Source organism: Equus przewalskii, chromosome 29 (genome assembly GCF_037783145.1).
Source record: "Equus przewalskii isolate Varuska chromosome 29, EquPr2, whole genome shotgun sequence".
Taxonomy (NCBI): domain Eukaryota; kingdom Metazoa; phylum Chordata; class Mammalia; order Perissodactyla; family Equidae; genus Equus; species Equus przewalskii.
In genome coordinates, this window is record NC_091859.1 from 39,906,345 (window position 1) to 39,922,631 (window position 16,287).

The window sequence follows — 16,287 nt, forward strand, 5'->3', positions numbered from 1 at the left end:
CCCTACAACCGTGCATACCAGCTCACACATCAGCTCCCTGCCACCGCCATTCACACCTCTGTGTCCTGCACCACTTATCTGCCTGCAGCAACCCAGCCCCTCACCACCTTGTTTCCTGAGCACAGGAATCATCGCTCCCCCTGCCTGCCCAGCACTCCGTCCTGCCTCAATCCTGAGGGGAGCATGGAAGGGGCTACGGGAAGGTGAGGTGCTCGCCATGTGACCTTGAGGGCAGGAATGTATTTTACTGATATGTATCCATCTATCCACGATCTGACCAAGCAGCAACAAAGGCTCACTGTGTGTCAGACTTGTGAACGGTGAAGCGCGTGCATCCAACACGTAAGAAGAAGTGTACAGTTTACCTTAAGAACATCTTGCTTGCATTTTTCTACTTTGTCTTGTAATTTCTTAAGCTGTTCAGGGTTGAGGGACGGGTCCCCTTTGCTGTTGGTTTCTCGCGATATTGCCAGCTTCTCCTCTTTGCACGCCGCGTGGTAGGCTTTCTTCGCTGCTTCTACCTACAGGGAGAATGAGTTCCCGAATGTCAGGTTTCTGAACGTCACTAGAGGTTACACAGACTATGGGCAGTGCTTGCACTATCAGGAGGAGAGGAAAAAGCAGGTACAAAACTGTATGTTCAGCACAATTACAACCAGTTACACAGAGGAGTTCACTCAGCAGACACTGATGAGTGCCTGCTCTGTGTCAAGTGTGTTCTAGGCAAAGACACCAGACAAAGAGCCTGTGCTCTCATGGAGCTTACAGTCTCGCTGGAGAGGCAATGACAGGAAACAGTTAAAGTACAGAGTAAATGAGAAGGTGGAAAGTGCCAAGATGGAGAGTAAAGCAGGAAGAGAGGCGGGGAGCACCGTGGTAAGACTAGGCTGACAGAACTGTATACAGAGCAGTTGGAGAAAGCCACCCCAGATGACATGGAGCAGAAATGTGAAGGGGGTGTGGCTATTTGAGGGAAGAGCATGCCAGGCAGCTAGAACAGCAAATGCAAAGAAAGTTCCAAAGGAGAAAGCTAACACAAGGGTTGGGAGGCAGGGGTATAGGCTACATTTTGCAATGGCTGTCTTACATACATATATATGTACACATACACACACATATAGATACAGATGTGTATGTATTTTTATTTAATAGAAGCTGCCTTACTTGAGCCAAAGTCACAGATTTCATTCTATAGAGGAAAGATGAGTTTGTAAGCCTGGCTTCATGAGGGGGACGGTATCATTACGAATAGGGCCAGGGACAAGAAGGAAGAAGAAGGAGATGTGGCAAAAGCCATGACACAGAAAGAAAGGAAAGCCTGCTGTTACAGATGGAGGTCTGCTCCGGGGAATTCTGAGGGAGAGGAAGGCAGTGCAGCTCCTGACAGACGCCAGTGGAGGGGTGGGGACGGAAGGAACAGGGCTGCCAGGCTGCAGGCGCCAGGTCCACCTGTGCTGAGGATTGGGGGTTACATATGACAGCCTCCAGCTAGCCAAGGTTGGACAAGATTCAATGGCTTCGGTTGCTACTTTTAGAAAAACGAATACCACTGTCACCTGCAAATTTGAAAGAAAAACCCATACAAGAGAAAGAATAATTTCAAATGGATACTTTCTGTTAGCCCAAAGGGACTTTTAAGTCTCTCAGGTGCCCAGGGTTGGGGAATTATTGTCAGAGGTTAAGAAGAGCTTGGGTTTTGAGCTCTACCACAGGTGTGTGGTTCTTATTGTTTCCATGAGTGTAAAACGGGTTGTAAAGGATTAAATTTAAAGAATGCACATAAAGCACTCAGTGTCTTGAACTTGGGTAAATGTTAGCCACCATGGGCTCTGACCTGAGGGCCGGCCCTTTCTCTACTGGCTGTAGCATATGTGCCTAAAGGAGCCCGCAGGAATTCCCGGTAGCATGGGAGGGAGGGCTGCTGGCGGGGAGGACTGGCGGGACAGGCGCGGCGGCCGGCGGGCAGGGAAGCAACCTGCAGGAGGGGTGCACCTCTTTCAGCTTCTTGGCCCAGGGCTTTTGTGCCTTCCGAAAGCCGTCCTCGGCTTCTTTGGTCTCCTTAAAGCTTCCCATCATCTGCTTGTGAAAGGCCTCCTTCTGCCAGTTCTTGATCTTCTCAAAGTCCTTGTTCATCAGCGCGGCCCTCACCTCCAGGTGCAGCTCGCTCACCCTCTCGGCCTCGGACATGACAGCTATCCAGGCCTTCTCCACCGTCCCGTACTGAGGCCCTGGCACAGGAGAGAAGCTGGTGGTTACTCTGCGCTGCGGGTCCCAGACAGCCCTGGGCTGGGGACGTCCTCTGTTAGCTGCTCAGCTATCAGGACTGGATTTTAGGCCAGCAGCCTGGCTGCCTGGCTGGGAGGTTTCCTTCTGGTTGTTTCAGGTATTTCTCTCTCGGTGGCGGCGTTCATTTTTCAGTTCCCAGGATGGAGAAAGAACAAGGCACTAAAGCTGGACCTGCTCTGCCATTCTTTTGTTAGGGAAATTCGAGGATTACAAACATTTCCTTTTTTTAAAGTTACTGAGCTCTTTAAACACTCAAATTTCTGCATCTCAGACATTTTGATTTGCTTAAGCCTGGCTGGAGAAGGAGGGCTCTGGAGTGAAGGGATCCCTCTCCCTCCCTGTGGAGGGCTCTCAGCACCGGGCTCCCCTCTACCCGACCACAAGCTGCCCCGCGGACAGGGGCCTCTTCTATTCCCTCCCAAGAAGAGCCAGCTCAGGGCAGACCGCGAGAACTGCCTGGCGAGTGGAGGACTGTCTCCTCAGCAGAGTGGAAGCCCTGTCTTGTAGGGAGGAAGGAGAGCTGGAGCAGGAACCTGCTGTGGCCAGGGGGAAATCTCTAGATAGTGGTGTGGGGTGCCTCACTCCTTCTCAGGAAGGAAACTAGTCATCCAGCCTGTCATTTTGCTGAGGGTGTGGGGTGGTGTGCCGTGAGGTGAGGGAGGGAGAGAGAGGCTATGACAGAAGCTGAGGATGAAAATGGGAAGGCCCAGGTCCTGTCCTCGGGTGCTCACCGGGGACAATGACTGTTTGAGCTGGGGAATGACACAGAGACGCACTGGGGGGCAGGGGGCGAACAACTGTGGAAGGTTAGCCCCCCTGAACCTATCTAATCCCTTGCAGCTCCCGCTCCGCCCAGGTCTGCGACACCGCGGTGGGATCCACAAGGCGAGGGTGCCAGAGTTCTGACTAAACAGAAGGGCCGGTGCTGAGAGCTGACCCTGAAAGGTGCACATGAAACAACAGCTGCCCTTGACTGAAGGAGCCACCCCTCCCGGGCTGCTCCTCCCCAGCGCACGCCACCACACTCCCTGGCACCCATTCTGTACCACGGCACTGTGCTAGGCGCCACAGACAGCCCGTTTCAGCATCAGGGGAAAGATGTGCAGCTGGACTACACCTGGCCGAAGCTGCCTGGGCGCCCCGTCCTCCAGGACCCCTTACCCAGTGGCCTGGCTTCCCCTGGTTGGCTCCTCTCAGGACAGCTGGTCACGATAGAAGAGCCTGCCCCAAAACATACCCTGAGAAACTCCCACTAATGGCTTCTGTCCCAGGAAATCCCATACTCAATCAAGCTCCTCCTCTATCTATGTGGGAAGTATGTTCTGAGCACAATCCATATCCACAGCAGCATTCTGTCACAAGCTCCAGAAGCTCCTGAGTGTTGGCGGGGGGGTTGGGGGGAGGGGCGGGGACAGCAAAACCTGCATCACAGAACACCTATAGTTATTCCTGGTAAAATTCAAAATTAGAAAGCCTGCCAGATGTGACCACGTGGTCTTAGCTGACTTGCTACATGGCCAAGCTTGCAAACAGCTCTCAGTATAAGAACACACAGTGCTGAGCAGCAGGGTCTTCAACTCGATAGGCACGCACTTACTCAAGTCTGGGCCCTTAAGGAGCTGTTCTGAGCTAAACTGGCAGGCACAGTGTGTCCTGTGAATGACAAGAGCTGCACCAGAGACTCGGATGCTCTTCGCAGAGTAGTCCTGTGTCCCGAGGAAAGGGAAGGAGAGCTCACGCAGCCTGTGCTGCTGGGTGACGGCACCCTCCTGCTCCCCTATTCGAATCACTGTCTCCCAGAACTGGCACCAAGATCTTATAAAAGAAGAAACCAGCACAGAGAGGATCAAGGATTTGCCAGGGTGCCTGGGGCCCAGATGCCCTGTGCAGTGGCCTCCCTACCCTTCTCCACAAGCTGCCTCCAGCGCCGGGCCCACTCGGTGAGCTGCTGTGCGTATGCCTTCTCAATGCGCGCCCGCTCATGCAGGCAGTTCATGAGGTCAGTGCACAGGCGGTGGCCATCATCGATCCGCTTCACGGTCCGCTTGTAGTTCCCAACCTAGGAGACAGAACCGTGCTGTGAGGCTTAGGCTCAGGGCAGCGGGATACCTGCCAGCCCTCCTGGGAGTGGGGCAGCCTGACCCTCCCTGCCGTACAGCCTCCATGCCAACCAGACTCCCAGATGCTCACCCCTCTCCCATTTGAAAGGCGCCCTGCCTTGCTAGATGACAAGCTCCCTGTTTTTATAACTAGCAGGAACATACTAAACAGCAATTTGGAGCTTCTCAATATCCATGCAACTAATGTACATGCTCTGACCCGTGGGTCAGGGCGGGAGACAGACCAGCATGGGTAGGGCTACGATGGAGGGAAGCAAGAGGCTGAGGGCACCTAGAAGGGCATCTCGCACAGCTTCTCAGAGTAGGTGATATCTAACTAGAAAGACGAAAAAAAGAAAAAAAGAAAGAAAAATATTTTTTTTAGTAACTCAGATTAAAATGATTTTATAATTAACATTATAGACCCTTGGCTCAAGGCCTTCTGACCACCACTGCTATAAATAGGTTTTCAGGTGCTTTCTGCTTTGAGATCATCACACGCTGGATAATTATTACTTCCCAGTTATAGCAATAAACACTGCTTCCCATTTACTAAGCCAGGCACCACACTGGGCGTGTTTTACGCCTCCAAATACTGCTACTGCCCTAACAAGCAGGGATAACCGTCTCCATTTTAAGATGAGGAAACCAAGGCTCAGAGAAATTGCATAGTTTGCGAGGATCCAGCAGTTGCAGTGGGCTGGGCTGGGCTGCCACTGAAGGCATTTTTTCATATGGTTCCAGGTAGGACAGACTTGATAGCAAAGCTCAGACCGTTATTTGATTTGACAAGGGTCAAAGTGGGTTTTGCACACATGACAGGAGGGACTGCTCATCTAAATTATAAATAATAAAAGAATAACTGAGAGAATATTCGTGGCTAATTTGAAGTGAAAATCAGTGTTCGCTATGTTTCATTTGGTGAGCTGCTGATTTGAAAGGACACTATGTAGCTGATCCTGGAGCACCCGGGGAAATCTGACAGAAAAATCATATATTACACTTCCAACCCTTTCCTCCCACTGTCTCCAAAAACCTTAGGCAACCCTCTGTCAATTTTACCATTTCTAAAAGTATCTTTGCCTGGCTGATTACTCTCATATTTCCTCTCTGTTGCGAGTCAGTCTGGAAGCTCCCGGAAGACAGGGAGGCCTAGTTCCCACATCTACAGGAAAGGGTACAGCCGTCTCTCTGCCGTGCAGGCTGCAGAGACCAGTGGCGCGGCCTGTTTAACTCCGATTATAAACAGTTCAAACTACTCGAGTTTCTCCTATCCCAAGCTGAGTTAACCAGGTGAAGAAGAGGGGGTGGAGGAGTGGTGGTAAGACCTTGCAAAAGGACTTTGCACAAGGACTGCCCCTGAGGCCAGAACTCCAGACGGGCTGAGTTGACCCCACTCCCGTGAGAACCAAAATCCTAGGGACAGCAAGGACCCCTGGAAGTCAGGTAGCCTGGGCAGCCTTCTCAGAGGCCCGGTATGGTTTACAGCAGGCTTGCTGAAGTGCAGAAACAGCTCTGGACTCCAGCATCGGTGAAGTCCCGTGCACAAAGCCCTCCAGCGCAGGCGTGGCCTGGCTGTTACTTCTCAACAAAGAAAGCAGGTCAGCAGCTCCCCAAGACACAGAAGCTGAACCTGAGTTTTCAACTCCATCCTTTAGCAACCCCTTTTTAGGAAGGCAAAAGCAAGCATTTCACAACCAGTGGGAAGTGACATCACATGTTTACTTCCCTTAAAATAGAGCCTTGCTGTTATTTTGAAATTTACAGCAGGGTGAAAAAAATAAAATACAGCTCAGTATCACTGAGCTCTGGTGGCAAGAAGAGCTAAGATAATCACAGCTCGATTCAACCTTGATAGGTGACATGAAACCACAATGCAGAACTGGTTTTCATCTCACTGTTGTTACCAATAATATTCAAATTGGTAATCAACATCAAAATAGCTGGCTCTCCAGAAACCTGCCCACTTCTCTGGCTTTCAAAACCCCTGTAAAAAATTTAGGGAAACCAAAAAGATACTTCTTAACAAAGCACACATTGGTACAACCCATCAGCACACACCGTAGCTGCCAGTCATATTGAAATGAGAACCCCTGAAATCTGAAAAGCAGCAAGGAATACAGAAAGGATGTTTCCAGAAGCACTGTGACCACTGCTGGGGCCAAGGAGAGAAAGGAGTGCTCATGGCAAAAGGCACTGAGATGCTCCAGCAACTTCTGCCCGGCCATCCTTCGCACAGTGAAAAGGCTACACGTGGGCTCGTGACAGACCATCGCTTTAGTCCACGCATAGGGACATTTATCCGATTTCACTGTTTCCATCTCCATAAATCACCTGGTGACAGAGCAATATGGCCTTCCCGCTCCCCTGAGCAAGGCGCTCAGGATCATCCTAAGAGCAGAGCCACTGACAGCTGTCTTTCTAAACTGATGTAATCTACATGCAATAAAATTCACCCTTTACAGGTATACACTTACATGAGTTCAGACAAACGTACGCTGTGTATAACCACTACCATAACAAGGTACAGAATATTTCCATCCCCTACGAAGCTCCCTTGTCTCCTCTTGCAGTCAGTCTCCTCCTACACAGCCCCTGGCAACCACTGATCTGATTTTTGTCACTTTTCCAAGATGTCCAGGATAAATAGAATCACACAATGTGTAGCCTGGCTTCTGTGACCAGCTTTGTCACTTACCATAATGCTTCTGAGGCTGATCCATGTTACTGCCTGTATCAGTCATTCGTCCTTTGTATTTAGTAGTGTTCTATTGTGTGCATCTACCACCATTTGTTTATCCTTTCATCCTGCTGAAGGACATTTGGGTTGTTTCCAGTTTGGGGCAATTATAAAAAAAGGAGCTATAAACATTCACCTACAGGTTTTTGTATGGATGTATTTTTTCATTTCTCTTGGGTAAATACCTAAGAGTGGAATTGCTATAGGGTAAGTGTACATCTAATTTAGAGGAAACTTCCAAACTGTTATCCAAAGTATCTGTACCATTTTGCATTCCCATCAGCAGTGTATGAGAGTTCCAGCTGCTCTGCATCCTCACTAGCACTTGTATTGCCAGGTTTAAAAATATATATATTTTATGGGGCCGGCTGCGTGGCCGAGTGGTTAAGTTCACGTGCTCCGCTGCAGCAGCCCAGGGTTAGGATCCTGGGCACGGGCATGGCACTGCTCGTCAGGCCACAGTGAGGTGGTGTCCCACATCCCACAACTAGAAGGATCTGCAACTAAGATATACAACTGTGTACAGGGGGAGTTGGGGGAGATAAAGCAGGAAAAAAAAAAAAGGATTGGCAACAGTTGTTAGCACAGATGCCAATCTTTAAAAATAAATAAATAAATAAAATATATATATATATATTGTAGCCATTCTGTTTAGTACATAGCAAGGTCTCATGGTGATTTTAAGTTGCATTCTCCTACTGTCTAATGAGACTGAGCATCTTTTCTTGCTCCTATTTCCCATCTGTATGTCTTCTTTGGTAGAGTGTGTTCTCTTTTTTAAACGTTTTTTAAATTGAGGTATAATGACAACTGATTTTTAAGACATAAGAAAAATTAATTTTCAAATATATGATATATTGACCATACATTAAAGTTAGGACATATATGGTTACCTATTTCTGCTTTATCAGTTTCGCAATTAAAAAGCGTCTCTCTTGCTTTCCAAAACACTAGGTTGGTTTGAGATGGCCAAAAGGTAGATAACTTTATGTAGGAACTGAAAATAAACAGCTTTCTTCCAAACCTTATTATCAATTGATTAGTTCACAAAATGCCCATTCTTTAAACTAGGTCTAAAGCCATCTATGTTCCTAACTTCCTCTAAATTCAGACTCACCCCGTCAGATACCAAGATACTAAAGAGAGATCCTCAACATACATGTGCCTGGGTGCAGGGCCAGGATACCTCCTCTGCCCCTCAGGGAGTGAAGGGCAGGAGGGAGGGGTGAGGGGTGGAGAAGGCATGCTGGAGGCAACATCCAAACTAAAATTTCAAGGACAAGTAGGAAGCTGTCCAGATTAAAGGTGAGGTAAGGGAAATGATCCGGGCAGGGAGAACAGTGTTGGTCAAATGAAGAAGGTGTGACAGCATGGAGACGGAGGCACCATGAGAAGTCCACTAGGAGTGGAATGTGGAACAAAGAACACAGGGGAATGACTAGGGATTTAGTTGGGGGTTAGATGCAGTGGGTGGGGTGGTAGGTGGGGTCAGAGGGTGAGAACTCTCAAGGGTAAGGCCTTCACCCTGAAGGGTGCCATGCTCAGGCCACTGTCCTGGTGGGGCTCATGAGTAAAGCTCCTGGAGGGAAGGTGTGAGAAGAGCCTCTTGAAACGGGCCACAGCAGTGGGCATGGAGAGCGAGAAGGCAAGAGGAAGGAACTGCTCTGTCCCTCCAGGTGGCAGATGGGGAGTAGGACAGAGGGAGTGGGGGTCCCAGCTCCCAGGAACCTCAGATGCTGGTTCATACAGGCTGGGCCCATCAGGCTCAGGAAAGAGCTGAACAGCCTCCTTTCTAGAGTCTCCAGAAGCCACTCTCCCGCCTCCCTCCTTCCAACCACCAAGCTCTGCCTTGAGCTCACCAGAAGCCCGACCTGTGCTGCTGTCCTCCTGGGAATCAGAATGGCTCTTTCTCCCTTCCACCCACAATACCCTTCATCCTGGCCCAGAGCCCGCGGGTGCCCGCCCTCCTCCTGGCTGTGTAGCTCTCCCTTTCTGTAACTGGTGCTAATCTTCCTCGGGCTTTCCTCGGCCCCAGGCCCTGAGAATCCAGAGTCAGACAAGCCCTGGTTTTACAGTCCGCTAAGGTGCGTCTGGGGCTGGAGTTGCAGTGACTCCTGTTCAGAAACATCTGCGCAATGGGCGACTCAGAACAGTGGGCTCTGCCTAAAAGCCAGCCGTTTATAATTACAGGGGTGCTGGGAAGGACTGTCCAAACAGGTCACACCAGTTCCTCACTCACCCTCCGGGTGTAAACAGTCCACAGCTGCCTTTCGCAAGGAGCTGGGGAACGTGTGCTTCTCTGCCTTAGAGCCTACTGATCTTGGCCAACTCCTTTCTGCGGAACACAGTGACCAAAGGCAACAAGAAAGCTGGAGGATTTGGAAGCAGGCCAGTGAGACCTCTGGGGTCCCAGCGAGGTGTGAGGGGAAGTGAACGCAGACCTGCAGCTCCTCTGAGCTTCCCACCCGCTGGTCCCCAGGGACAGGACTGGGCCCCAGTGCAGGCTCGGTTACTATTACCTATGTTAACTGCGGGCCATCACGTCAGCAGAACCCATAGGGTGCCACGTACTGGGCACCTTACAGACACCTTCCATTTTATTTATTTATTTATTTATTTTGAGGAAGATTAACCCTGAGCTAACATCTGTTGCGAATCCTCCGCTTTTTGCTGAGGAAGACTGGCTCTGAGCTAACATTCCTGCCCATCTTCCTCCACTGTACGTCGCACGCCTACCACAGCATGGCTTGACAAGCAGTGCATGAGTCCGCACCTGGGATCTGAACTGGCCAACCCCCGGCCACCGAAGTGGAACATGCAAACTTAACCACTGCACCACTGGGCTGCCGCCCATTTTATTCTTTTTACGTTCCTCTTTGGTTGGTGACCATTAGGCCCATCTCATAGACACATTACCTGATTACAAACAAAGTCGCAGGGTGAAAGCCATGGCCCAAGTGAGAATGGAACCAGGCAGGGCCGCCCCAAAGCTCATGCTCTCCTACCTGGGGCTGCCTTGGCCCCGAGGCACCAAGGGTGCCCACAGCTCATCTCCACACCACATGGAACCCCAGGGGGCTCCGGACTCCTTCTGGAACCCCAGTGAGGTTCTGGCTGTCTCACTGCTGACTCGATGAACAACAGAATGAGGGAGCAGCAGGCCTCACGCAGAGGGTGCTCTCAGGCCTGTGCCCCAGACCACCCTGTCCTCCCCTAGCCAGCCCCTCTACCCACCCCCCTCAGACACCTCATCCTGCCATCCCAGGTCTGTGCAGACCAGAGGCTGCAGCGCACAGGACGACATTAACCCCAAATACCTTTCGACTCTCCACCTGAAGAGGGTGTGGACCTCTATCTTTCTAGTCACCACTCTTTCTCCACTGCCTTCCACTGTCTGCCACACGGCAGGCACTCGATAAAAACGTGAAAGGTGAAACCATAAAGTGACTAGAAGAAAATGTAGGTGAATATCTTTGTGACTTAGGGCAGAGCAGGACTCCTTAAACAAAATTTCAAAAGTAAAAGCTACAAGGATACATACACCCATACGTGTGAGTGTGCATATATATACATATACAGACATATATATAAATAAATTTTATTACATCAAAAATTAAGGATTTCTGTTCCGACACCAATACCATGGACAAGGTTAACAGATTGTAAATACTATCTCCCAATCCACTATGTCTAAATTGACAAAGGACTAAAATCTGGAATATCCCAGAAAATCCTACATATCAAATGAAAAAAGCCCCGTGGGAAGACAGCAGAGTATGAATAGGCAACTTCAGAGAGAAATGGAAGTCCAAAGGGCTAACGCGCAGCGAGATGCTCACACTCAGGGGACCTGGAGGAACGCCCATGAGGGCAGCGAGCCAGCTCTTTACGCCGACAGACCTGGCAAACCCTAGAGAGCAGGAAATGCCAAGTGTGGGGTGGAGGTGGGCATATAGGACTCCTTATCGCATGCGCTGGTAGAATGACAGCCCGGGGCAGGCCTGCAGACAACCAGGCAGTAACGAAGTCATTAAGCACACACACGCCCTACAGCGACCCAGCAACTTCGCTCCTGAGTGCTATCCCTACACAAATGTGCGCTGGGGTCATGGGGCACATAGGCGTCTCCTCCCTGGGGCATGGGGGGTGAACAGGCGGGGCACACCAGTGTGGTGGCAGGAAAGAAGTGCAGGACTAGGTGTAGAGCCCACAACCTGAACAGACCTCAGAAACAGTGCCAAGTGGAGGGAAAGAGACACAATGACAGGGAGCATGATATCCTTGGTGTGAATTGAAAATAGTTGCACATAAATAACACTGATCATCAATGTAAATTAATTTGAAATAAATGGATCTACTCCAAAAGAACATCATATAATTCTAAAAAAAAAAAATAGTTGCACATAAAGCAAGGATACAAAGTTTACAAGAACACAGGCTAACAAAAGCCATAACATCCGAAAGGGGGAGGGGACTGGGCGTCAAAGGGAGGGAGACAAACAGAGGAGGTGGGTGTTGATGAGCAAGCCCCAGCCTACCTGCCCCAACTGCAGCTCTCTATTAAGGGTCAGCTGAGGCTCCCCATGGAGGCTTCCCTGACACCTGCTGTCCCTGCTGGACCACCAAGAGGGAGCACCTGTATCACCTCCACTTGCAGACAGGCGAGACCAATTCCCTACCACAGGCTCCTGCTGGCTGGTCCACCTGGGGGCCACAAGGGCCCTTCCAAACACCGTCCCCATGCCCAGCAGTTACAGCTCGTCCCACATGGGTCTCAATCATGCATGTTAGCTTCCCTGCCCAGCTGGACTGCAAGCCTCTTGGCAACGGGCACTACACACTGAGTGTTTTTCATCAGCAGCAGCATCATAATAGAGCATGCCTATGCTTTGCCAGGCAATGTGCTGACAGCTCTACATGTCACCTCATTTCATCCTGTGACAATCCTAGGCAGTGGGTACAATAGTGTTCCCATTTTACAGAGGTTTGAAGAGGTGAAGTCACCCATGATCAGGCAGCCAGAAGGAGGCAAAAAACCCACCTTCCGGAAACTTCCTCAGGCTAAGAAGAGAGGTTGTAGAGCCAAGACTTAATGGGTCATAATCAGGTGATGTGTGTGCTTCCAATCAGCCCGGCGGGTTCCAGGGAGGGCCACAGAGTTCAAGACTGTAAGGCAGTGCATGCCCCGCTCCTGATTGCACGCACGCTGGCAAGGTTCATGGTGGGAACCCCAAACGTAGACTCCTAAGACCGCTTGCCAAAGATGACCTTGATTTTACCCTCAGAAAGCTTATGCCCTTTAACCTGCGACCCTGAAGGCCCAAGAACTACACTGCTCCCTCTACACCTGGAAAGGCAGGTTCAGGGAAGAGCCAGCCAGGCTGACCAGACAAGGAAAAGCCTCTGGTCGTGCCCCCCTAGGCAAGTCCACGGAGAGTCAAACGTTTTATCCGAAGTTGATAAAGCACGCCGAGAGGCTCCGGGATATTCTCCATCAGTCTGAGAGACAAGGATGAAAGGTGATCCTGTCGGGATTCCTTAACTCCAGTCCTGCAGACGGCAATGAGATCAGCTAAGTGAGCCTTTGCTCTTGTTTGAGTCCATCAGCCCCACCGTCTCTGATGAGGGGAGCAGCAAAGATCTGGCCCTGCCCCGAAATAAATGACCTCGCACAGGTCTCTCTGCCTGCATTTCTATTCCTTCAGCTGTAAGGCGGAGTTAGAACTGATTTTGTGAGGACCCAATGCACTGGATATGGTGGGTTTACAGTCCAGGCTGGCTTTCTTCCCGGTCAGGCATGTTCTTATCCTGGTGCGGCCATCACTTGATCACACCTCGCCATTTCTTCATCTCGTCCATTCAGAAATGAAGTGAAGAGGGGGACAGGATTAGATGACCTCCAAGGGCCCTTCACAATTCCAGGATTTCTAATTAAAGAGTCTGTCATGCCACCAGCTGGCTGGTTATCCCCTGAAGCACTCATAACTAAATTTTTGAGGGTCTGGCAAAACCCACTCGCCACTCACAAATATGTAATGCACATCTACTGGGTGCCAAGGACCAGGTGAGGGAACAATGAACAAACTGTCGGGGTCCCTACATTTGTGGGACCTATGGTCAGATAAATAGCACAATCACAAATGGTGACAAGTTCTGGAAGAAACACTCTGGAGGGTGGTCAGGGCTGCCTGGAGGAAGTGATGTTTGAGGGAAGGGCAGAAGGGAACTTTGTGGGGCAAGGCCAGTTTCTGAAGGCTTGAGGCAGGGTGTCAAGGCCCACAGAGCATAAGCTATACTTAACGCCACCTCCTCCAGGAAGCCTCCTGTCAGACCATCCCCCTCTTGTTATTCTTGCATGGATGTCTGCTGTCACACACCAAAAGGTGATAACATCGTGAGTTCTGAGGGCGAGGACTGTGCATTATTCTTCTCCATCCTCCACGCCAGGCACACAGAGGGCACCCTGTCATATCTTCTCAATGCCCAGTGGTGCTGGGAGCAGGGGTTCCCATTCCACATAGACAGGAGGTGACTGAGAGGCTGCTGAGGGCTCAGCCAGAGGCAGAGGCAATGAAGAAACTCATGATCCTTTATTTATCAAATTCTTTTTTTTTTTTTTTAAGATTTAAAAATTTTTTTTTTCCTTTTTCTCCCCAAAGTCCCCCAGTACATAGCTGTATATTCTTAGTTGTGGGTCCTTCTAGTTGTGGCATGTGGGATGCCACCTCAGCATGGCCTGATGAGCTGTGCCATGTCCGCGCCCAGGATTCGAACCAGCAAAACCCTGGCCGCTGCAGTGGAGTGCGAGAACTTAACCACTCGGCCACAGGGCCGGCCCCTATCAAGTTCTTAATCAATGAGCCACTGGAGCTCTCCCACAAAAACTAAAAAGAATCCACTCTCAGCACATCATCAGATGGTAACTCGAGGGATGACAAATGAGCAACTAATGCACGTGTCTGCCAGTGTGGAAAGAGTCATTCAATATAAACCAGCATGAGAGCCTCCAGTCCCTCCACTCACGCTTACAAGGCTTTCACTCAAAGCCAGGGTCCGAGTTAGTTTATCCTAGGTCAACTCGTGTCCCAGGTAGGCTGGGAGGCTCCAGCACTGGGCCCTGCAGTGTCACTACGCCCCCACCCACACTCCCTGCCGAGTGTATGGCAGATGCCATATCCTATACACACCAGCAGGGCACCCCCATGGTGACAGCGCAGGGCTTCCTATCTTAGGCACCTTTCTTACAACCTATCCCAACGCCTACTCTGAACCTTCCTTTCCAAATAGGGGGTCACAACTGATCTTAGGGTGGTGAAATCTGTGATGTGTGCTTGGAAACACCAAGGAGTAAGGGTTGTCTTTGGAAAACCATCAAGTCTGAGCCTTGTTTTCACACTGAGCTCTGGCAGCCTGCACGCCTACAGGGTTCCACTTCTCCTAGTTCTCTAACCTGCCTTCCAGCTCACCTGCCATCTGGGCTCCCAACTCACCCGGTACTGGAGCAGAAGATCCAGGAGCTCCTCACCTTGGTGCTCCCCTGAACCACCATTTGGACTAGCCCTAACCTCACCAGGATCCCCACCCTCAAAATGGGGTAATGCGATTCACCTGGCAGGGCCACAAGAGGGTTAGAGATCTAAGTTCCTCGCCGGCTCACTGCTGTTGCTCTTGTTTATTACCAGCCTCAGTTTCCAGCCGCCCTGAGCCTGACTGGCGTGCTCTGGCTCAACTCAGACGCAGCACTAGTCTGGTCATTCCTTTGGGGCCTCATTCAGGTTCCTAATCCGGTTTTCAGTTCTCGCCTCCAACACTGACCGGCCCCACCCTCTGTTTCTGGAATTTGTACTCATCAAGTAGGAGGGTGAAGAAAATGAGGCTCATTACCCTGCAAAGGCACCCTTTGTTGTTTGAGAGTTTAAATCACAAATCCCAGACTTTAAAGATCCAACAACTTTAAAGATCAATGGCATTATCAATCTTTAAATGTTCAAAATGACAAACTGAAAAATGGAAACCCAGAAATTCCAAGGCTCAGATCTAACTCCAAAGGCAGAACACATAATAACATAGAGAGGAAGGATGTGTTTAAACAAAGTTATTTTAGAACTGAACTCCTCCTTAAGGCTGGTCAGCGAGGTTCACCACGCTCTGCGCCCTCGGCACACATTGCTCAGATGTCATAAAGGCCCAATGACACCCGTGGACTTGCTCATGAGCACAGCACATGCCCACCTATAAGACCCCACCCCGGAGCTCATGATCTCCTGGGCACACACACTCACCCTTCAGCCAAGTGCCCAGGAAATGGCTGGAGTACATGGCTGCCTAGTGCCCAGATCACTGCCCTCATTTATTCTCCCTCACACTCCAGGTAGGCACTGTAAGGGCTGCCACCAGCCTGGATGGTGAGACCATGTCCCCAGGTCTGTAAGTGAGGGCTCACTGAAGACTGGCAGCTTTTGGCAGAAACTCCAACAGTGAAAGGAGGCAGGGACAGTTACAGAGATGTCTGAAATCAGCGAACCCCCAAGGCACAAAGCCAAATTATCTAGCAGGGAAATCCCAGATTGGAAAAGCAGAAATTAGCACTTCCTCCAGGTAGCGCCTCCCCTCGTCCCATGTCCACTCGCCCCCAGCTTGCTGCTTCCACAGTGTGCCAGCCATCCCCCAGTCCCCTCTCAGAATCCCTGGCTTTCCCTTCATGACTCCTGCTACACCTTGCCCCCACCGTCCACACACACACACGACCATGAGCTCCTCCACCCCATCTCTGCACCCAGGTCCCTCCGCGCCGACCCCACCCGGCCCACTCAAACTTCTGTATACACATGTCTCAATGGAGCTAAGCCACCACAGTCTAAGTGAGTACTTAAAACCTCTGCAGTTCTAAAATCATGTAATTTATTTGTTACTGAATAGAAAGTGGAAATGTTTTCTCTTACATGGCTTAAAGAAAATACTTCAACATCACTGAAATCAAATGAGAAAATTAAAATTTATCTTCAGAGGATAAGCTTGACAGCAAAAAACCTTGAGTGTTCAATTCTCTCAAGTTAAAAATGGATCAGCTCTTTACCTGACATTTAGAACAACGGCACTTAGATAGGGGAGACGAGCCTGCACCGACGAGATGAAAGGCCATCTCATTCAACCACCGGGCCT

The 16,287-nt window shown here is 50.3% G+C and overlaps 1 protein-coding gene across 7 annotated transcripts in view; it reads right to left on the reverse strand.

The window, feature by feature from the left end:
- The window catches only part of PACSIN2 (protein kinase C and casein kinase substrate in neurons 2), a 136,649-nt gene that overhangs the window by 18,317 nt on the left and 102,045 nt on the right, over positions 1-16,287 (reverse strand). For all 7 annotated transcript variants that reach the window (XM_070599691.1, XM_070599686.1, XM_070599690.1 and 4 more), the window contains 3 exons: positions 4,189-4,345; positions 1,993-2,228; positions 366-521 (listed from right to left, as the gene is read on the reverse strand). In XM_070599691.1, coding sequence (XP_070455792.1) covers positions 366-521; positions 1,993-2,228; positions 4,189-4,345 — 549 coding nt within the window. The remainder of the gene's footprint in view (positions 1-365; positions 522-1,992; positions 2,229-4,188; positions 4,346-16,287) is intronic.